At 37.0% G+C, this 24748-nt stretch overlaps 1 protein-coding gene across 3 annotated transcripts in view; it reads right to left on the bottom strand.

Annotated features, from left to right (window-relative positions):
• LOC124156447 (inactive dipeptidyl peptidase 10-like) overlaps positions 1-24748 on the bottom strand; it is a 643784-nt gene that overhangs the window by 104825 nt on the left and 514211 nt on the right. For all 3 annotated transcript variants that reach the window (XM_046531006.1, XM_046531007.1, XM_046531008.1), the window contains exon 2: positions 16542-16755. In XM_046531006.1, coding sequence (XP_046386962.1) covers positions 16542-16755 — 214 coding nt within the window. The remainder of the gene's footprint in view (positions 1-16541; positions 16756-24748) is intronic.

Here is a 24748-nt window from a genome sequence, read left to right as displayed (position 1 = left end):
TAGTATGCACCCCCCCGCCAAGCAACCTAGAGGTGGCTCGCAGGGTATTATGTAAATGTAGATGTATGCATATGATATGAATTATGTTGTTCGTTTAATAAATTTCCTGAAGAAAACGAATTATTGGAAGTCAAATTAATTGATACCACGGCCGAAACGCTGGAATGCATGCCAGTTAAACGATCATTCCAAGGAAACGGAGCCAAAATATGAAAAATAGGGCATTTTGAAAAATACCATTACTTCTCATGAAGGAATCATGGATAAAGTTAAGATTGATATGGACACCAGAAAAAAATCGAAAGAGAAAGTTGAACTCTCGCTGTTTTTGGCCAACAGGAAAAAGAAGGAAAGAGGTGACTGGAGCCAATTACTTAGAACTGCGAGAGAGGAAAAAAACTTTTTACAGACTTTTTAATTGCCGTACTAGAGACCGAGTACTGCCATGGAAATGACTTTCTAGTTTGTTACAGTCTCATCCACGGTCATAAGGACAAAAGATCGGTTTGATGCAGCAAAAGAAGGCTTTGATATAGTTTGGGGTTTATTCTCGATAAAAAATAAACACAGTAAAATGAAATTCGATAACAGAAGCTTACGCAAGATATTACAGAAGATAAAAACTTTGATTACTTAGATAAAATGTAAATAAAATGGAGGAAAATACCTGATTAGTGACGAGGAAAGTTTGATATTTTACGTGTTCCGTTGAGTGATCATGAAAAGGGTAGGAGGAAAACTGTATGGAGCAGCGTTATTCAGCCACTACGACTTATTATACAATTTAAATTGGAAGCATTCAACGCCAAACATATGAATTGCATTAGTATATTCATGCATTCGTTCTTGTATCTTGGCGAACAAAATTCTTGGGAAATATACTAATTCATCAATTGTCTTAGGAATAACTTTTATGTGACATAATCACATCATAAGACACAGCTTTCCGTATCATAAAATCTTCGATGTGAAAACAATCGGTAGAATGGCGAAGAAAAGCCTAGCAAGAGATGCATAACCAGGTGATGAATAACTCAAAAAAGACAAAAAAATGTTGCACATGCTATAATCAACTGATGGATGAATTGAGTAGTGACCTAGGTTTTGAGGTTCGGAAAAGCAGGTCTCACACATCAACTTCCGACTCATTAGAAATGCGACAATTAATACTAATGCAATACATGCTTATCATAAAGCTATCACATGAGCTAACGGGAAAAGTTATCTACCTATTAAACTGCCTATCAGCTCTTTATAAAAATTCTAGTAATCTATTAAGACAATGGCTCTCCTGTAAAGGACATCCAATTCAAAACATAGTCTTAAAAAAAACTGGCCATATGTAAGTTTGTCAGCATGAGACCTAAAGTTAAATAGCTCCTGTGAATGAAATGAGAAAATTTTGACTGAGGTGAAAATGAATCAGCCAAAAATATCTTAAAAAATTAGTAGAAGCTAGAATGAATATGTACCGAAACCATAAATGGTAAGCGTCGACGAAGTCAGGACATTTTAAACATTTTATTGTTTGACCAGATGATGACAAATTTGGCAGGTGAATTTGTAAGTCTGATCTCAAAGAAATTACGATCAACTATCCTATACCACCTTATTTATTCAAAATTTAATACGCCCATAACCGGTTGAAGCATTCGGGAATGGTACCCAAACAAAAATACTTGAAGTGCGAGACGCCCCAGGGAAAGAATGCGGCCCTTAGGCCTGAATAGGAACATTTTTAACCCTTAAGGTTAAAGTGATCATGAGAGGGTTAGAAGGAAAACTGAGAATGCTGGGATGAAAATAGAGCAGTGTAATTTAGCCAAAATGGCGTATTATTAACTTAAAAGTGGACGCAATCAACGCTTGCGGTCTATTTTTATAATAGCGGAATATTCATTCAGTTATTAATCTACTTGTATCCCAAAAGCTCTTGGATCTACCCTCACCTACCTGTAATAACCTCCGAGTCGAATCACTGAATTACAGATACATGATTTTCGTTCAGGAAATTCCATGTCACCTCCAGGGTGGAAATAATTCCCGGCTTTGACGCTTGAAAATTATTATGGACACCAAATTTTAAGGGGAAAGAAGCAGCTTCCATTTGCTGAGAATGTACTGAGAAGACGACGCGCGGGAAGTCCGACAAAGGCGAACGTCACAGCCAGTTCCGGGCCAAGGGGAGGTTAGAGAGGCTGAGGGAATGATTACGGTGGAAGCACTTCCGATGGAAAAGTGAATATACGGGCGCAGAGAATAATGGGAGGACGAAATGGAAGCAAATTTTCTGGATGAATAGAATGGCTGGTAGTGATGAAATGCACGATGATAGCTCGCCCTTCCTATTTTCCTCTGAATTCCTTTTACAGTCTTAAGTCAAGCTGTTAGATTAGACGAGCAAAAATGGTATGCCGTGGAAATTCCGCTATGGGTTCAGTAAAAGAAAATAATAGAAATTTGAGTAATATTAATGACTATCAGCAGTTATAACCACGGATTACAGTATTGGCACAAATATGCAACCACACAAAAATCATTTTAAGATTGCTTGTTATATTTATCTCTGAGATCAATTGTTACCCTGATGTAATAATAATAGTAGTAATAGCGAATAATAATAGTAGCGAAGTAATAATTCAAATAAGTTTTCCATGGAGCACAATAGCCGTTAATAAATGAAATCTTTTTACCTAACAACCTTTATTTATTTAACGAAGCTACCAGTATTACGAATGAACTACAAAATAATCTGTGATTGTTCCTGGTGAAAGGTTTAGGAACAAACTACTATTACGTGGCCACTTTTACACTTTTGATACAGCTTAGCAAACTATGCTTTATCTTAATAGCATTAATTCCTTGGTTGCACGTACTTGTACCGCTAGCATATAAAGCAAAGTTTTTATGCGTACATAAAAGGCGTGATAAATTTTCATTACACTCTAGAGCACGCACATGATGCTTATCATGGCTTCAGCAAGGTATTCTCATTGATGGCCTTGTTTCACGTTTTAGAGGCGACTTATGCTCACAGGAAGGTGCTACAAGAGTACGAAATGACCGTAGTAAAAGGATGGAGAGCAGATAACAAAAGTTTGAGATGTGCGAGAAATAAATGGAATCGATGAGGGGGCAAGGGAAGTGAAGAGCCTCTGATGGAGCCCTTGGAAACTTTCCCTGAGTTCTTGAAGAGTAGTGGCTGGCTCTTAGCAACGGAGCAATTTTAAAGCCGTTTCCGAAACTTTTAGCTAAAGTGACAATGGGCAATGCGAAACGTTTCCTCTCAGTGGTGTAGTAGCAGTATTTAGCTTGTCGGGTGCGTCGTCGACTAAGGCCATTTTGCTTCAATCACTGATCGGAAAAAATAATAATGCTTATCGAAAAGTCTGATCTTAACATATAAAAAAAAAGTTGTTGAAATAATCTTTGTTAAACATTTTGTTTAATATTTTGTTGATCGTAAAAATCTGATGAGTCGAGTGACACATTCGGAGTTGTCTCTTAAGCACTTCAGCTAAGTTTACCCTGACGTTGTGACTCACCCATGACTCACCAATTTGGGGCTGAATTTTCTCTTCCTTGAAGAGGTACGAATGCTCTTTGGCGCAGTGACCTATCCTCAACCATGCCACAACGATTTCCTCCCGAATTTTTTATCGCTGTGTTAACTTAACTACTTATATTGCTAGTCTTTCACAAAGATATATTTACATTACTCCATTATTTTATTTCTGTCAATGTATTTCTTGAGCCGTTAATATATCTAACCAATATTCTAATGATATCTATCTGTTTATTACAGTTTGCACCCCTCGGGAGAGAATATGGTGACTTGAAGTATGTATCACGAATTTTGGCATATTTTTAAGCCTATCGGAGACATTAAATTAACAGATATTTTGGGAAACATACCATTTTTTTATTAAAATGGAATAAAAATAACAAATCAAGAAATTATTTCGAAAATAAGAGAAACTTTACCAGGGGAGGAAATAAAGATACCAACAGAAATTAGGAAAGGCTCATGCACTCGGTAAAATTATGATGAGATAGACTGATGATATGACTGGAGCTGATCATAATTTGTTCATATAAATTATCTTCGAGTACTAGAAAAGGATACGGAATTAATTAATAGCCATTCATCTTAAATTCGAAGTAATTTTTACTTCTTAGGCAGTCAAAAGTATTAAAGAAAACGGTCAAGGCAGAAATGACAATCAGTAATGAACTGCTTGAATCAGTAATGAACCATTGAATCAATTCGACAAATGCACTTTTAATATAAGACACGGTCTCAGGCGTTATTCTGTGGAATTGTTTCATTTTATTTCATTCGACAAATGCATTCTAAAATAATACCATTATGACAGAGTGTTAATCACAGCTGATGCTATATATTTAGGTACTTAATATTTCTCATCCTGAGGGCAAGAATGAAAGCTGGGAAAATGGCACTGATCGTAAAAGCGCTCAATATTCCCTGGGAAATTTTAAGATCGAAACATATATATTTTTTTTTAAACCCCTCGATAACAATGGGATTAGAACGATTACGCTCCAGTAAAACGTAGGGGAATCGATCGAAATAGATGCAAATGAGAATATGTATATATATATATAAAGGTCCACATATCAGACGTAGCAACCGAGCGAAGTTTGGTCGGGACTTGGAACATAAATAAACAACTTTCATTGCCCTCTCTCCGGCAAGAGTTTACGCTCAATAACTGGGGAAATCGATTGGAGTTTGATTTTTATACGGCCCCGTATACCAGTCGTCCAAATGATTCGTATCTTTCGAGCCAACATAAAAGGATTTCTTCGAAAGAAATGCAATAAAAGAGAATTGGAAAGGAGAAGTTCCGCAAATCAAAATGAAGGTTTGCGCTTGCCATCTCACGCTCATCGTACTTCGTCGACATCGATTGGGGATGTCGGTTTAATCAGAATGCCAAGACGCTTAAAAAGGCAAGCATGGGAGGCGTAAACAGGTCAAAGTAGATGCCGGAAGGACTATATTTACAAACTACTACCTAAAGTAAACCAAAATAATAAAACCACAATCAATTGCAAACACGACATGTATCACCACACATTCGTAGACTCGTGTTTAAAGCAAAAAATTGTAACCTAGGGTCAATACGCACAAAAAATAGAGCGATTATTGATAAATAATATGAAATTTATAGTAAAAAGTGCGAAAATTCCTAACAGAAAAAATCAGACGCCTTGACCGGGTTTAGAACCTGAATCCCCCTGATTTCCGGTCGAGTGTTTTAGTTAACCTACCGAGCGGTGGTATTCTTTTGTTTCGGTTGACTCCTTTATCGTTATCACCGTGGCCAGTCCCAGTAACCTTAAAACTTTACTGTGAATATTTTTTAAAAATGTGTCCCAAACGTGCGTGAAAAATAATAGACAGCTCCAAAAGGTTTAATGCAAGGAAATAAAATGGATAAAGTAAAAAATATAAAGTAAAAGTTCAAAAGAAAGCCTCAGAAATGATGTTAATCTAACATCATCTGGTGTTTCACTCTAACTAAATCGATTTCTTCCTTTTTCTACAGTTTTTCTTTTTTACAAATGTCATCGGCAAGAATATTTGTCGACGCGCACGAGAAATGAGGATGTCACGGGAAATGCATCAGAGGGTCGGATGAAACAAATCCCAGAGGGTGCATTTCAAGAAAGAGTGGGATCGGAAGTCGTTGGAGGCGGAGTTCTAGAGTTTATGTGGCGGATGTGGGGTTTGGATTGCTGCCGAGTTGTGCAGTTGACCGGCGCAGTGATGCAACCGGGTGCAGTAAGAGCGCCGAATTAATAGTTTTGACGCGGCGGCGCCTTAGAAGGAGATGGTGAGTAGGGGAAATGTATATATTTTCGGAGAATGTGCGAATAATGCGCAGCTAATAACTATTTTTTTCACCGTCATTTGGGACATGTTTTATAGACATTTACTGTAAATGTCACATTATTCATTTGTATTCACCCTATTTGGTATAGGGATTGACGTATGTTATCGTTGCTTCCTTTAAATACGAGTTTTCAAATGTGCTTATATTACCAGTAGTATATCCCTTATTTGCAATAGATTGAGGCTTTATTTTTTTGATTCACTTTAGGAAGAAGCTTGCTATATAGGTCTTCCGGTATCTATTTTCTATTTTGACCTTCTATGCTCGCCTTTTAGCACTAGAATGCCGAAGGGTGTCATTTTGACACCCTACGCGTACATTTTTTACGGAGCTGGGAGAGTGTTGTAGAAAAAAATCTTTCGTGACTTTTATTCATTTTTAGATCTTAACAAAACGACAGTAAAAAGGATACCCCCCCTAATTTTTTTCGTCTCAAAAATTCAAATATACCTTGAATGACGGAGGGTGTCATTGTGACACCCAGAATATTATATCATTTCTTTTTTCGGTTTAGGTGTCTCGTGGGCTGCAGCTTGATAATTATTTGTCAAATTAGTATAGTTTAGTACATTATCTTAACGTGTAGTACCTTTATGAATAGTATAGTATATTTTAGTATAGTATATTACCTTCATGATTGTTTGTTTTACATAATTTCAATGAGCATCGGCTGTATACCACTTTTTCAAAAGTTTAGTAGCTCGTAAGGTAAGTATATTCCGCCGCCTTTTGCAAAGGATTCGCCTTGAAACCAGCTAATGTTTTTACCGCGGTGACACTTATTTGCCCTGAAACATTGCAGTGAAGTGACGCGCGCGACAATGCAGTTAGCTGCTGCCGAGCCTTTGTGTTCGGCTGCCTGGCTCGCGCTCGTGTTTGGTGGACTGGGTCGCTAGTGTGTCGCGACCTGCTGCTTGACTTGCTTCGGCAGTTCTGTCTTGATAATGGCACTGCATAGACGTGTTACGACGGAGCAAAGTATTGCAATACTAAACGATATTTTTGGAGACGTGTCGGAGAAAGGGTCTGATGCAGATGTTGAGTCGGACAACGATTGGGTTGCACAGGAGGTGCAATTTAGATCATCCAAAAATGATGAAAATAGTGACCACGGTCAGTTTCCGTGTTTTGTATATTTCTGTTTAGTAATTTAATCACGAAAGATATACATATTTATTTTACAATACGCATATACACATAATTGAGTTACTGGATCTGCACTAGTTATCGGACAGAAAAAAATTGTACGTGGTTGTGACGTGGTGCACCGACGTGGAAGGAGCGCTGAGTAGACTTCAAGGCGATGTTACCTCCTTGTTCAAGATCCTTAGAAGGAGATGGCCATGCTGAGGAATCATAACCTGGGCCTAACATAACCATTGACGAACAGCTGTTTCTAAGCAAAGCTAGATGTCCATTCAAGCAATTCATGGCACCAAAGCCTGAATAGTATGGGCATAAATACAGGTTTGCAGTATATAAAGACAGTATGTATTTGTTAAACTGATTCCATTAACTTCCAGATTGACCAGAGGCGTCAAGGACGGCTCTCGTTAAGCTGGCGAATGTAATCACTGGCATTTGTTTCACATCTCTTTTGCTAGCTCTACTCGAAACAAAAGGGTACTTGCTTTTCGGGAACCGTAAATAAGGGAAGAAAGGAAATACCTGGTTAAATAAAAGCTTCTCGGAAAGAGTTGCAATCAACTAAATTGAACCAAAATGGTGACGTAAAACTTACTGTTCATCAGGGCAAACAGAAAAAAATGTGTTCTTGTTCTATGATATCTTCGCCCCCTTATTGACATTAGTAACAACTCTAACAAATCACCCGGAACTGTAAGGTGTTGTAATGAGATAAATTTTGAAGTAGATATTATTGATCATATGGGGCGGAAATATTTGGTCAGAACTACAACCCGTCGATTTCCTTTTTTTTCTCTCCAGAATACTTTTGACTTAGTCAATATAAATTCCTGGATAATATATATAAGGAAATAACTTCACAAAAGATGTCCCGAATTATTTTTACAAAATTTATTAGAATAGCTTGCTTTTCCTTACATTGCGTCAACGAATATCTGGCAACCAATTCCAGAACTGACTAGGGATTGTCAAGTATAGATAAAATGCAATGAAAACAGAACTGTTGCTTTTTGTAAGCTTAGTGAAAAGTCAGTAAACCTACGGCCAAAACAGACCAAAAGTGCCAGAATGTAGAGAATCTACTATTTAGATGAAGCCTTTTGTAAGTTTGTTTGAAAAAGCATTCGATTTCTTTTTGGGTTCATACGAAGTTTTTGTATTTTATTTTAAAAGTTTCGTAGTTTTGTGGCCGCAATGGTTTTATTTTAATTTTCGTCTTTTGAAGCACACTTCTACATTCTATGACGAAAAATTTATGAAAAAAGTTAACAATAATAATAAAAAGAAAAACAATCCTGTCATATTTATTTTAATTGTTTTATGCACATAAAATTTAACCAATTACAGTGAACAATAAGTACTTATAAAAAGTAGTCTATGATTATGTATAGGTATTATTACACTTTCATGCGCCCTCCGACGTTTCTGCGCAATCTTTTCGATGGATGCCGCATTCCAGGAGAGTATTTTTTTGTAATTTTTTTTTACTTCAATGGCAATCTATTAAAACATTAAGTTTTTTTTAAATATTAGGGCACAAAATCGGTATTAAACAAAAGTTGACACTATCGACCCCGAAATAAAACTAATCTGCAACGTAACATGCATGTAAAAACATGGGTGTCAAAATGACACCCTCCCGGCATTCTAGGGAATACAAATTTCCCGGCATTCTAGTGTTAAAGCGCCCTAACATGAAAAATTCTTAAAAAATACATAAGATACGAACTGAAAATTTAAATAAAAAACACAAAATGTTGCTGTACCAAAGATGATTCTCTATTCATCTAACATGGCACAATATAACAATCTTATTTAATCCCCACGTTCGTGTGCTTCAAAATGACCGTAAAAGTTTCTGAGGCAGTGTTTGGGTAATCCAACGTGTATTTTAAATTTTACTATATAAATGGCATTTGCTTAATAATTTTTAAAATTTTCTTCTTCAATGTTAATGAATATAAAAAATTCAAGAAGCGTGTAAATGCTGTCATACGCTTAGGAGTTGCATTTTTAAAACTACTAGCATCCATAGTATTAAAATTAACAATTATGCGGTTCACAAACGGCTATTTTCATGAGTCAAACCAGTCGTTCACCAGTTCACTTCGTGGAAAGGTGACGTGACAGATAAAAAAATAAACGATGTTAAATTCTACACAGTATTTATCGAAACATTTACGGGTTTCAACCTTTTGAAGTCATTGCCCAGAGGTAGCAAAATATATACGTTGGAATATAAAAACATTTATTTTTGAATCTATAATATTTTTGAAGGACTTCATTAATGCATAGAAGGCAGTGAAGACATTTTACGAACAATATTAGAATAAATAACGAATCATGTAAACGTGGGGATAGAGTATCCATTACAAAAAATCAATAAAATAACTTGTTTATTTACACGAAAAGTTTTTATCACATTGAAATAAAAATACCATGATTCGTCCAAATGGTGTTATGCAAAAAAATTATTTGAACGATGGTTTCATATATTGCAGTATTATCCAGGCGAACAAAAATAGTATCACCTCAACTTTTCTCATGAAAATAGGGAATTTTCCTTCCGATCACGTTCTTTTCGCGCTCGCGAATCGCCTGTTAGCCTCGTCTCGTGAAAAATAAGCGTGGGATGGAGATCAGTACTATGGGATGCAGGGATGTGTTGGATTTTACGGGAATGAGACGTCGAGAGGAGGGTGGCGGGGGTGGGGTTGAATGGAATAAGAAGAGGAGGGGAGGAAAGGGGGTGCTGCGCGTGGATGCGAGAGGAGGAACGGATGACCTTGGCCAAAGGTCACGGTCACTCCGAAGGGGTGGGGGTTGGGGGGTGCAGGTCAGGGGGCTCTGATCTCCAATTGCCCCTTCACAACTTTTGTCCCTCTTGACGGCGACCGTGGTGGTCGCGGTGGTGGAGGAAAGACGTCTACGTGAATATGGACGAGAGGGAACTCTAGCGCTATCCATAGCAAGGGAATTCAAGGGATCCAAGCAGCATTGCTCCGCACTAAAGGCATCGCCAGAATTGAACATGAAGGATATTTTCCATCATGTCCCGAGCTTTGTAGACTCCTAAAACGCATTTAAAATGAACAAACGTTTTGGCGATTAGGTCAAATATTTAATTTTGTTTTTAAACACTGAGGGTGGATAGCCTCGTATTTTATTTTTCTCTCGCAACTCACGTACTTTACTCGGTACATTAACATAAGGTACAACATAAAGTGTACAACTGAATTATTGATAACAATATGCATTTAAAGCTCGAAAAGCGGGAAAGAAATGAGATGCTGTGATAAAAATTACTAACATCTTATATTCATTTCGTTTTCATGGACCACCAGTTCCTCCTATTCTTAAAACCGGTCGTCCACATAAATATCATGATTCGTGAAGCGTGTTATAAGTGTGTGTAATAGTAATGGTATGCTTAATTCACTAACTCTTGCTTTATTTTGTGGTATTCCATTATAAGTATTCCTGGTTATACACAATTACTTATGCCACTTATTTTTTATCAGAGCGCTACCCGGGTTTTAATCAATTATCATCATCTTCAGGCGCAAATTATGATTTATTTATCTAAAATAAAAGTAAGTGGTATAAGTAATCATTGGATTAATACTACCGAATTATAAATAAATATTATGGTTTGAAGCAATATATTCGGGTGTGACTCTCAGAAGACCAAGTTGTAATATGCTACTAAGAAGATAAGGGGAAAAAATTGTAAATATATGTATGGCACTCTGCCAAGGTTAGAGATTGGTGTCAGTGATTCAGTTATCAACGAGAAACAGCTCTGAAGCTTTTAAGGATAATGTGATTAAAGAGGTGACTCCATTCCGCATGAACTGCCTGCCACTGCATGATAGTGGCAGCGTTGCCTAAAAAATATAATGAGTTTCCCTCAGTGTGTGTGAAAAGCTTGACGATGATTAAGTGGGAGAATAACAGGTTTTTATCGTCATGATAATGTGTCCCAGCTTTCCATAAAGTATTTGACTCACTGAATACTTTTAGCGCTGAAATTTAGTCTATAGAATATGACGTCTATGCTTGCACAAGATGAAATTATCACATTAAATTGCTCACCGCAGTAAATCAATAAACCATTGTCTCAACGATGATGACATATTGATAAAAATATATATGCACGATATGATTTTGCCTAGGCAAATAAAATATAGCTACTTCTGAAACTGAGCTTCATTTTCACGTAAAGAAAAGGAGAAACGATCATTACTTTACATCACAGCTACTTCCGGGTAATATCAATACTACTTTGATTTTTTGTACTAAGCGTAGGCGAAAGCAAGTTTTCTCTACAAATGGGACAGTGAGGGGCATACAGCCATATGCATCTTGGAATACGAGTAATCCAGCCCATTCATGACGTCGAAAACACTGATTAGGAGGAAACTCGTCGTAAGAGAAAGGTAATGACTAAAAAAAATGAAAAATATTGAACTCATTACCTCATATAATAGTTCGAAGTCTGCCGCGTGAACGGCGGTGAAGTATTTTTGAATATACAAAGGCTAATAAAGCACTAGAATCTTATAATTCACACTGATTATTACCGAAGATAGCAGAAGTTCATCAAGTGAGCTAAGGATTCCGAGGGAACAGATAACGATTTCAAATAGCAGGAATATTGAGAGAGTCGGTAGTAAATGGTAGCTTTTGTAGTTCCATACGACAGACGATTGAAAATGATTTTCAAAGCATGCCAATAAAAGCATTGGGGAAGCATTAAAACTATTCCATTGCGTGCTTAAATTTAAACCATATGAATGGCCGATATTAAAATTCACATTAGCAATTATCATACAATAAAGATTTTATGGATAAAGTATCTAGCCACAAAAACCTTTAGATTTCCTGCTTTTATTTCGCATAATATCAATGGATACTAGGACGTAGCAGGGTACGCAGTAGCCCACAAGATACCAGTGCGTGATTCTATTTCCGGTGTAATAAAAAAAAATTCTTCAAAAACTGACTTCAGTCATTCGAGGCCGGATATTCCGGAGGAGGGTTATTGCACTGCACGATTCACAGTCAAAATACAAGAGATGATCGAAGAAGCAATATTTTTCCTGAGAACGAAGTTTGATCAATCAAAAAAAAACAAGCGTTGCCAGAGGAACGGAAAATTACCGCGAACCAGTCAGCCAAGGGATACAGGAAGGAACATTCATGGTGCTCTTTCGGACTTGGAAAGATAGAAAAAAAAGACAGTGACAAGAACCTGGTAAAGGATATAAGAAAGGGATAGAGAATACAAGTGGATATGGTGGCAGAGCGCCTCTGGATCAGGAAGCTGAGCTCCTGGCAGTCACTCTCGGCTTGACACAACTTTGGGATTTTACTGCTGAGCTTATATGATATCTACCAGTTTTATTCGCTCGCAAGGGGAGAGAGAGACATCACCAGTCGCTTTTGAGATTCATAAAAAAACGTTGGGACAACTTTACATCTTTTTCAGGGTAGAAAATAAAGAGGTATTGAGGGAGAGCAGAGGAAAAGCAAGCACTGACGAATGGGAACTCTTCTGAAGGGGTGATCTTTCCTTGAAATTTGCTCTCGGGTAAATTGCTTCCGTTTTTATTGTCCTCCTCCCCAACCTGAATTTTATTTGACCCCGTGAAGCGTTATCATGATAACAGCCCTATGACTATTTCTTTCCAACTTTGACTTTCCCGACCAATATCCCGGAGCTTATTTGTTGTTTATGCAATGACTTTTTGGAGTCGCATAACGATGGAAGGAGCGATATAGGACAAAGTCAAAATCTATGATTTCAGCCATAGAGTCATGATAAAATATAAACACCATTTTTTAAAATTGACACTGATTTACTTGAAGGAAACGAAGGAAGTAAATAGTAAATGCAACTGTTACTAATTCGTATTCTCGCAAACTGAAAACGTTACATTCGGTAACATTACTTAAAACGTAAGTAGAATAGCTCCTGTCGTTCGGTACCAGCCAATAAATACTCTGCGCTTGTATTCCCCTAAAATATAAGAATATGAGTCAATTTGTCTAATATTTAAAACAATAATGAAGTGGCTAGAGCCATAAAAAAATATAGTGCCAACCTTTTGATGCCTAAAATTGTCTGTAAGCTATACACCTGGCAACGAAACATATCCAAAAGCACACATTCCTAGGTGCGTAGTGCTATGAAATATTTGTATATGAATGATTTAGTTATTTTTAGATACATTGATCAAAATGACGTAAGTATGTACTTTAAATCAATAGGTGACAAGAGCAAAGTAATTTAAAATTGCATCGGTAGCTTACCTATAAAAGTTTGATCCCAATAACATGGAAATTTTTACTGCTTACTTTGATGAAGTTATTAAGAGCAAGCATGAATAAAACCTGGTGTGAGAAAATTCTCCCGTGGACTTAATTTGAACCAAGCTCACCAAAAACTCATTACTTTCATATTTCAGAAAATAATAGCATGACTTATACAAATTCATTATTAAAAAATAAACAAAACAACTTTCTCCGGATAATGAATAGTTGGGGGTATTTATCTTGAATTAAAAGTATCCTTTCTTTAACTGTAAGGTGTCATTTTTTAAAAAAATCACACAATCAAAGGTCAAAATAGCTTGATTCATTGAAATATAGCCTTTGATTCAGAGCCATGAAATATTTTATTGCATGAAAATAATCATCATTTTGAGAAATTAAGCAGACAGAAAACATTTTGTTGCAATTTAGCTTTTACATAAAAGCCCACATTTAAAACTACGTTTCCACATAATTTCCGTTAATATTAGGGCACTAATCGCGTCGAAAGCAAGCTTATGTATACCGTTTTCTAATAAAATTGCCGACTAACTGATTTGAAAGGCACTGAAAAACTGTTTTGTACCCCTGTTTTTACACAGAAAAGGGGTTTTGCTTTTCAATTTTTTCCCTCGTGATGAAAAAATAAATGCTATGAGATATTATAAGACCTTAAACAAATTGTACCACATGTAGCCAATTGAACTCAAGATCTCAGGGTATCATTTGGTAGGGAATAATTTGATCATCCTCCATATGGTCCCGACTTACCGCCAAGTGACTATCACGTTTTTTTTATCTAAAGAAATATCTAGGAGGTCAGTGCATTAGATGAAAGCATAAAAACAATTTTTACAGTAGCTATTAACTCAGAAGGCATTTTCCATGATAACGGCATGCAAAAGCCTGTTTTTCGAAATGATAAGCCCCTGAAAATTTACGGAAATTATGTGAAAAATAGTTTAATATCTGCGCTTTTATATAAAAATAAAATTGTTTCACATCGTTTACTGTATATTTTAATATTTCAAAACGGTACTTACATAGAAAACGCGCCTCGTAAATAATGTTTAAAGTTTATCTAATACAGAATATATGATAATCCTTCACTGCTGCGTCGCGTGCAAGGCATTCAGAACAAAAAGCTTCCAGGTACGATGGCATAGATTACCCCAAGCTCCGCGTTATCCTCCATCACTTGCTCGGGCAGCTGTGAGTGGGTGGACAAACGAGAAGCGATCGTGACGGCGTAACGGACAGCAAATAGGCAGACAAGTGAGGAGAGGTATGGGAAGAGGAATCTTCCAGCCTCTATCTCAAGGTGACGAGTCTTAATCCTCACCCCTGCGCTTGCAAATAGCCACCCATCTTTCCCATTCTCCTTCGGAGGGAATGGACAATCTCAGGACGGAGAGATATCCCGCACGATATAGCCTGTCATAAAAGACAACATCCACAGGAAACCCGTGACGATTCAAATTAGAAAGAAAAGGTCGTTCCTTCCCGGTTGCAGAGGCTTTGACCCCATAAAGCGAAAGAGGAGAGAGTAGTAGGAGGGCGAGGAGAAAGGAATACTTCACCTTTTCACGAATATAATCTTGCTATGATCGCCAACATGCGTCCGCAAAATTCCCTAGAAAGGAATTATCTAACCCCTGGAGTGGCTTAATAAAATAAATTGACGCAAAAACCTGACGTACAGCAATAAAAGTCAGTGTGTAAGCACGCACCTACCAAAACAACCTCCATGAAGTCACTTGCGAGAACGCACGAAAATTTCAACATGTGAAAAATCATTTGCCTTCTCGGGGAATCGAATTAGGATCCCAAAATTCAAGAAGAATAGTTAGATGTTTGGTTTCAATTAAAATTAATAGTTGAATTTGTCCTAAATTTATGCTGATCTAAACGTTGATTTAATACAATTAAAATGAGGTTAATGAAATGTTGTCAATTCCATTACGTCTTTTCGTATATTTTTGCTTAAGGAAAAGGTTTTTGAACTATTCTAAAGAAAATAAAAGACATGTATTTTTTGGGAAAGGCGGGGGCCCTCTCTCAACACCTAGGTGTCAAGGGTTTCATGAAAGGGTAAGTTAATGAATAATTTTTCCTAAGTTAAATACACATCAATATCTGATTCGCAAACTTAAAGGAAGCGCACTAACTCTTTGGAACACGCAAAGTTAAAAAATTAAAACAAGCGAATGACTCTCTATTTTGTATCAAAATGCTTTCCAATACTGCATTAATATCATAAAAATCCAATATAAAATGTACGAAGGCATAAATTGAAATTTTCCGATTATGCCGTTATGAAACATTTTCGAAATATGAGTTGGCATTTTCAATAATGTAACTTTTTATTGATTGAAAATAATTGTATTACGTGCAGAGTCGATTTTAATGGTATCACAAAATTATCTTTACCCTATACTCGCTTGGGCGGTAGGAACCCTTTTCGACGAGGTTAAGAGCTCCTGTAAGTAGGCACTCCAATGGTAGCTTTAATTGAATGGATCCTTGTTAATATGCAACTTAACATACTTATAATAATGACAGGTTGCCTACATATCTATATCTAACGATGACTCACTGAATCATATTCACTTGTTCACGTTTTGTCATAAGACTAATGTACTCTGGGATGAGAATTTATGCATCGAGCAACATTAATGCTCATAATAAGATTTTCATGAAACATATCAGACAAATATATAAATTTTACTACTTCCAATGCAGCACAAAGAAAAAAATATTATGTTTAGAAAAGATTAATAACTTCATTCTCAAGCAGAAGTCTACTCTGTCATAAATATCAAGAGAGTAGACCTACTTCAAAGCCTGAATCAGCTATCACTCGAAGAAATTAAAATAAATCAGCGGCAATGCGCAGCGAGAAATACGAAATGTCGTGCATGGAACAGGAAAACCAAACACAAATATTCAAGAGAATTGTTCATTTAATGGTAAAGTATGTTCACCTAAGAACTTTTCTCACCAATAACCCACGTTGCGTTAAACCTAGGGTAACACCATTAGTGAAGTCGAACATCGATTAAAAGCGAATTTCGAACATGGAAATACTATTCAAGATAATCGGTCACTTCTTGTTGAAAAATTTTTCCTAGCGATTTTTTTAATGCATCATCAGCCTACCTGAAACCCATGTTCCGTTGAACCTGGGTAGCTTGAATCTGTCCGATGTGAGGTCGGATATGGAGAACTTTCTCCCGGACACCCTGGGTCCCTCGTCGGGCGGCGAGAGCAGCACGATGGAGAACATGATGAGGCCGAGGACGGCCACGATGACGAGCAGCGCGATCAGGATGCCCCGCCAGTTCCGCTGGTTGGGGGTCGACGCCACCAGCTCCTGCAAAATCAACAACGGTAAAGATCAGGCGGAGAAATAAACCAACAGAATTGACTGCAAAACTAACAGAAGAAATCGAATTAGTATGCCAACGGTTGCATCGTCGACGGTATAAATAGTATAGCATACGTTTCATATATACTAAATATATTGTATAATTAACTAGCTGACCCGACAGACTTCGTCCTGTCAAAAAAATTTGTAATGTGGCAGTGTTTTGTTCCTACCTTTTTTATATTCTTTGCAAAAAATTATCCTGAACAGAACCGTCACCCTGGTAATAATTCGGTGTGAATTATTGGGATTATGCCTGAACGCCTCTAAGGCAGAATCCCCTCTAGCCGATGAGGCAACGGTGATTTGAGGAGGCCCGAGAGCCGGCAGGCTCGAGACACTTTTCTTGCTCTTAGTCGACGCGCCTTGCTTAGGGGTGCGTCGGCATCCGAGCCGACTTGCCGATCGGGGAAACCGGGGCTCCCGGGGCGTATCCAGCGCCGACGGGATGCCTCCCCCAAGCGGTCGAACATGGGTGACCGACTGAGGACGGCGTCGGGTCTCGGAATTGTCTGTAGACGACTTTGGTACCGAGCGGGGTGTTGTACTCGGTAGAGCAGCTGCCACGCTGCGATCTCTTGAGACTCAGCCCTAGCTTGGGGGATTCGTCTTGCTTTACTCGGCGAGACCCCCGCTTTCGAAAATTTTTCAAGCAATCCAAAGTTTAGATACCAAAAAATCTATTGGTCCTGACAATATCCCTACGTATATTGTGAAAGGCTGTAAAGAGATCTTAGCTCAACCTTTATGTCAGTTGTTTAATAACTCTTTAAAAAGTGGGGTATTTCCCACAAAATGGAAAACTGCCAAGGTGTGTCCTATTTTTAAAAAGGGAGAACGAAACGACATAAAAAATTATAGGCCTATAAGTATATTGTCTGTTTTTTCAAAAATATTTGAGGGTATTTTATGTAAGCGTATTAACTTTCTATTAAAAAATCGGATAAGTGATACACAACACGGCTTTATAGCTAATAGGTCAGTAACGACCAACCTAGCTATCTTAACTGATTATGTTATGAATTCCATGGATAGCGGTTCTCAGGTGGATGCAGTCTACCTAGACTTTAAAAAAGCCTTTGATACTGTACAACATAACATATTGCTAAGCAAACTGAAAAGTATTGGCATTGCAGGCTCTTTGTTAACTCTTTTGAGTTCATTTCTAAATGAAAGAAAACAATACGTAGTGTATCGAAACGTGGTGTCTGACAAATACTCTGTTGTATCTGGTGTGCCTCAAGGCTCGAACCTGGGTCCACTTCTGTTTTTGATATTTGTTAATGACTTGCCACAATGTATCCATCATTCAAGATGCCTAATGTTTGCAGATGATGTTAAAATATATAGAAAGGTGAATAACTTACAACATTGTCTCCAGATACAGTCAGATTTAAACAGTCTAGTCACCTGGTCTCATGAAAATGGTCTATTTTTTAATGTTGATAAGTGTTTTGTTTTATCTTTTTCACGGAGAAAAAATGTAATCAAATGCAATTACCATATGGAAGAATCCAAATTGAATAGGACTAACGAATGGAAGGATCTAGGGGTCACCTTTGATAGCAAAATGTATTTCACCAAACATATATTGAATATTAGCATAACTGCATGTAAACTTTTGGGCTTTATACACCGTATGTCAAAATATTTTGACTCTGAGATGGTACTTAAGACATTGTATTACTCTTATGTAAGAAGTAAGTTGGAATATGGGTCAGTTATTTGGAATCCCTATTTAAAGAAACATATTGTACTGCTAGAGCAAGTTCAAAAGAGATTTTTAAGATTTCTATATTTTGTATTATATCATGTGTATCCGCTTTTCGAGAATTATGTCTGTTATAGTGATTTGTTAAGAGTATTTGGTCTCCATACCCTGCAAAATAGAAGAACCATAAACGACCTGCTATTTCTGCATGATGTCATTAATAAGGGTCAATGTTATGAATTGCTTAAGGAAATAAAAATAATAGTACCAAATGTTAATAGCCGGTTCAAAAGAACATTTTACACATCTAAGGTTAAAACAAACTATTGTTCCAATACGCCAATACGAAGGATCTGTGTACTATATAACAAAACCTTCAATGATTTAGACCTGTATCAAAAGAAAAACTGCTTTTTAAAAGATGTTAAGAATATGTTTCGCGACTGTGATAGTATTTAGTTAATATTTTTACCATTTGTTATCATGATTGTTACTTTTTTTGTGGCTGTGACCAATTTATTTTCTATTTTTTGTAGTTATAATCATGTATTGTTCGCCCTATAATTATGTACATGTTGGGCGAACATTAAACATAATAAATAAATAAATAAATAAATAAAGTCCCTCCGTCGTCTCAGGTCCGGCTTCGGACTTCGAAAAATGTCGTCCGAATTCCGTCGTCCCAGGTCCGGACTCTGGACTGAAATTTTTCGGCACTTCGAAAATCGTCAAAAAAATTTTCTTCCCTTCGAGCGCCTGCAGATTCGTAGGTCTATTCCGTAGTATGATCGTACTGGTGCCGTAGTCTGATCCCGCCGTGGGTTGATCTTTTTTCGAGATCCGAAATTCCGTCGTCCCAGGTCCCGACTCTGGACTTCGTCGTCCCAGGTCCCAGGTGTGAAAAAGAAAAGGGCTGTTTTTAGGGTTTCCCGGCAATTATTCGATTTTTTTCTCGCCGTAAGAACCATCCTTGGACTTCAACGAACATTTTAAAAAAAGAATTGGCCAAATTGGTCCAGGCGTTGTTGAGTTATGCGCTTACCAACACATTTTGCGATTCATTTTTATATATAAGATGCTCATAATAAGACTTTCATGAAATATATCAGACAAACATATAAATTTTACTAATTCCAATGCAGCGCAAAGAAAAAAAATATTTTCTTGCATTTATTAATTAATATTTAATAATAATTAGCTCATTCACTTTGAATATTTAATTATATATACCTACTATATATACCGCTATATGTATAGTATTCATAGTATCGCTTTTCATAATTCAAATGTGGCCATTTTTGTTTCCGCTCGCAAAACTTTTCATCTACTACGTAATTACATGCCTCATTAAAAAAAAAATATTTTAAGAAAGAAAAATTTACATTGTCACTGGAAAATTACGAAGGAAAAATAATCACACAACTTTTGAACAAAAATTATTATGGAAAACATTTATTTATTATTAAAAATTATTATGGAAAAAGAGACCGTTTCCCTACTTTAAACAAACGATTTTAGTCCATTCTCCGTAGTATATGGAATGCACTCAAAGAAAGAAACCATTCAGTGCACCTCTTGCAGTGCCTAGCGATTGCATAATAAGAGTCATTCGTAGCAATATTTGTTAATTTTACTTTCTGGTGATTATTTTCTATCACTAATATATCTGTTATCCACTTACAAAAGTGAATGAGACCATATTGCATGCACACGCTTGCCGCGTCGCCGTACTCTCCGTCGCCGCCGGCCAGAACCGGAGTCGACCGCACGCTCGAAAAAACGATTTAAAATTCGGGGTTGCAAGTTGGTGCAAGGTTTTACTATAGATTCACAATATAGAAGCTTCAAAGAACGAAATTATATAAGTTACTTAGTGAAAGTCGATGATAATATCTACTTTTTCTCTACGTTTATGTAAAAAAATGGGCTGAAAACAGGCTCCGCCATTTTGTTATAAATCTATGGTTATTGATGAAACATAATCTTTAAAAGCCCTTCAAATTGAAGAAAAAGATGTGCCAATTAAGAGTTTGTAACAGTTTTGTCGTTAAAACAATTCATGAAACCACTGCACGAGGATAAAGTCGGCAATTTTCAGAAAAAATCGAGGGTGGTCGTTTTTCGCTAAATTTGTTCAAATTTGATCTCACATATATTGTTAACGTGAAAGCACAGGAAATAAATAATATGGGAAGTTATGCACAATTTATTTGAAAATATGTATGCGAATTTTCAACTTCCTAGCTCAACAAAATCGATTTTAAGGTTTTGGCCAGCATTTTTCGATTCTAGCCCTCTGTGCGGCGTTAGAAAATTGCTTTTACGATCGTATTTACAAAAATTTGAAAGTTTCCAGGTGAACCAATTTACTGCTGAACTACAAGGGGCTATGATTTATGGCACATTCTCATTAAAAACGTATTAAATCCATTATGAGAAATTATTTGATGAGAATATTTTGTGTTTTGAAAATGACTATCGGAAAGTTTAAAATCAAGATTGCTACTGCAAAAATCATTAAAATGAAGTCATGATATTAAAAAAAATGAGCGAAAATTTGAGATTTAAAAATATAAAATCATACTCCAGTCCTTGCCTTGTAGATGATTTATTGATTCCACCCTCAAGGAGAACATAAAGCAATCATTGAACGAATATTATTACTTTCAGCGGTCAGATAAGTGATCTTAACCATATTCCCTGACTCTGGGGCTATTCCAGATAAGCTGCGCACTCTCTCTGTTGGAGAAATACCACTCTCACCACCGAAGGTATGCCGAAAGGAAGTGAGGCCACTCCAATACAGTAGTCAACAAAGTCTCCTCCTGCTTTGGGGCCAATACGGCTGTTTAAGAAAAGAGTGGTTTTCGAACGGCAGATCGAGGATATTGGTTACCCTTATCAGGGCGGGCCATAAGTAAGGCGTTGTCGCAGCGTGCGGTAGCGATAAGAAAACCAATTAAATTGATCGGGATTAAAACAGGTCGCACAACCGAGAGAGAATGACTACTCTGGGATAATTCCATGGGAATAATTTGAATATTATCGCATCATAGGTTAAAAAAATATGCGAATAAATTTATTCGTAACTTATATTTGTTCACTAAAATATTTTTTGCCCGACAACTTTCAAGTTTCGCAGCGTCCATGGTCGGTTTAGAGCAATGAACCCTTCTACAGCCTTCACAACACTCTTTGACGATAAAGTAAACACGCATTGTGTTTCTATGCAACACTATTTTAACTACAAATTTCTTTTTCTAGGAAACTTCAAAATTATAACGATATGTTCGAGTAAAACTTGGCACTTCTGCGGGCAACATAGGTGCCTGTAGCTCTATTGTCCAGCCAGACCGGCCGTACCAAGTACTGTGCCCCCCTAGCGGGTCGGCAGAAATGAAACTACCCCCTCCCCACTTATACCAGCGAAGTACAACAACTCCCTCCGCTTACTTCCTTTCCCTGCAATCCTCCCTATCCTCCCGGTGGAAAAGTAAATAATGGCGACAAGAATAAAGAATTAGCCGGAAGAGAAAGAGAGAGAGAGAGAGAGAGAGAGTGCCAACCGGAAGTGGGAAGACTGCGTGGAAGGGGAATGGAGATATCTACCCCACAATTATCCATTCCGGTGGAGGAAATGACGTCACGCTCTTGGAGACAACCCTCAACCACGGTCCAGTGCCCGCAGAGAACACTCGATATCCGGGAGGGAGGATAGGGGCGCGTGCTGGTCAATAAGGGGCGGTGCGGTGACCCCTGCAGTTAAGTGGTCGGCTGCAGATTGCCAGATAAGAAATAATGACATTTCGGGAATTCTGATCCCACGAGGCATCAAAGGTTTCCATAAAAATCCAATGACTTCATTTAAACATGCAATAAAAAAGCTATATCACCTGGATTTACGTGAAACATGCTACTAAACATTTTTAATGGCCTAGCATCTATTGCCACGACCTTTGGTGCAATTTCCATGGAGAATCAAGAAACTGGTAAGCGTAGAAGTCTGCCTATTGGCTCGGGATGTCAAGCTCTCTATTTTCACTAGAAATATTTTAAAAATAATACATTCACTAGGGCTAAAATAACCATCTTTAAAAATATGTTATGGTATAATTTATCATGATTTGATTTTCTTCTTTTAAGTTATTTATTGAAATCATTTATTTAAATTTAATTTATTTTAAATGCAGATTAGATTCGTACAATTTTGACGCTTGTTTTTAATTTTAATTTAATTTCAATAGTACCTTGGTTCATTTGCTTGTTCAGGGTAATTTTTTCTCATTGAAATTCACGTGAATTCCACCGCTGTTTAAGCGGCAGGACTGAAATATTACACATTACCGCTTTACGGCTCAGGTATATAATGGCGTAGATTGCGGCTTTAGCGCAGGTTTGACGATCTCAACCGATTGTTGCTTCAGGAAGTCCTTTTAGCTGAACATTGCTGCATCAATGAGATTTCATCGTATGAGTAAAGAGTTTGATGTTAATTATTAGACCAATTATCCTATAAACTCTCCATTAGTCATGACTTTATATACTTCAGCATTATAGATAACTAAATATCGTAGTTATTACCACAAACAGAATGTCTTGTATGTATTTACCAGAAAGCCCACGCTGATTGAAAAATCTTGAATACCACAAAACTCTTCAGGTAGATAATCCCTGATTTAAAACCGAAAAATACGGTGGAATTGAAGCAACTGCCAACATGGCCATTGAATTTCATGTACTGTATAAACTGTGACAGGGTGATTTGGGGGCGGCTGAAGCCAAGTACCATCATGGGTATCCATGGCCATGGGACTATTATTATTATTATGTTTATAAACTGTACAATAATGAAATAATTTTCAAATTCAGGAGACTTTCACTCGTTTATAACGACAAAAGTCACAATAAAGCAATTCGCGCAGTCAAAAATTAGGCGTGGGTTGATAGCGCCAGCAATTTCCTTAACATCGGAAAAAATGTCGCATGCAATGTCCCGTTCTGCTACAAAAATAACTAATTTCCTGTGTCTCTAACGAAGGCCACTTGCGAAGTTTGTGTCAACAGTGGAAAAAGAGACACAACCACCTTAATAATGACCGAGGACGGGATTACGCGGACGAAACCTCGTCTATGGGAGTGCCCCTTAGGACGATTGGCTTCCGTAAATGTAAAGCCGCGTGAAAAAGCTCTTTGCTGATTTTTTCCTCAATTTCCTCGTTGGAAAACTACGATACGCTTCATTCACGGCCATTCTGACTCCCATTTAAGCGTCATGCTTTTCCTTTTTGCTTGCTCCCTGTTTCAATACAACACCACTCACCAAGAAATACATTACATTTTTTCAGTGAAAGAGCAGACGAGTTTCACTGATTGAAATATAACGAAACGAATTAGTTATACAAAAAAGCAGCTACTTTTCTTTATTTACATTACTTATTGGTTCATGAATATTTCTGAGGATTTCTACAATTTTTCAAGCGGATGATTAGAAGAAATACCTGTCCATGTTATGCATAGTCATTAAGTTAGAAAAGTAGGCCGTAAGTACCTCAATATAAGATATTATCGATCCTTTGATCGAATCGGCAATACTTTAAAGCAAAGGTTTAACTAGCATCATGACAAACCTCATAGGTTACTTTAGGATGCTTCCAAAACGAAAATGGGATAAATACATGCATGGCCAAATTGAAAACTTTATCTCTGTTTCAGTAAAGGTACTATTTTAATAAGTAGGGGACCATCTGGCCACCATCGGCGTAAAAACTGTTATCTTCTCTGTCATGCATGATTTCCAGCCTCTGAGAATTCGGAACAATTTTAGTATTTGAAAACCATTGTTGCTTTCACCTAAAATATTTTTTATTTGAATTTTATTCCATTGCTGAATGAGGCCGAGAAAAATGTGATGGAAAACGTATGGAAATGTGGTACCTTGCGCACAATAGACGAAAGAGTGATGGAAACTAATGGAAATATATTGACCTACTAAAAATTAAATTATTTGAGTTTAAAAGTAAGTCAGTAGACACATTTATTTTGAAAAGATGACAAATGAAGGATATGTAACCGCTGTTGAACAATTGAAGGTTATTTAGTTATAAAAATTATTAGTAATTTTGTGGGTACACCTTTTTTCATTCATATGGAAATTCTAAGTACAGTGGGCGGCCCATGTCAACATTTTCCAGCATAAAAAAATATCTGTTCTTATAGAATAATTAAATA

Source organism: Ischnura elegans, chromosome 3, assembly GCF_921293095.1.
Source record: "Ischnura elegans chromosome 3, ioIscEleg1.1, whole genome shotgun sequence".
Taxonomy (NCBI): domain Eukaryota; kingdom Metazoa; phylum Arthropoda; class Insecta; order Odonata; family Coenagrionidae; genus Ischnura; species Ischnura elegans.
Note: the sequence above shows the minus strand (reverse complement) of the source record. Positions and strands in the feature narration are given on the sequence as shown.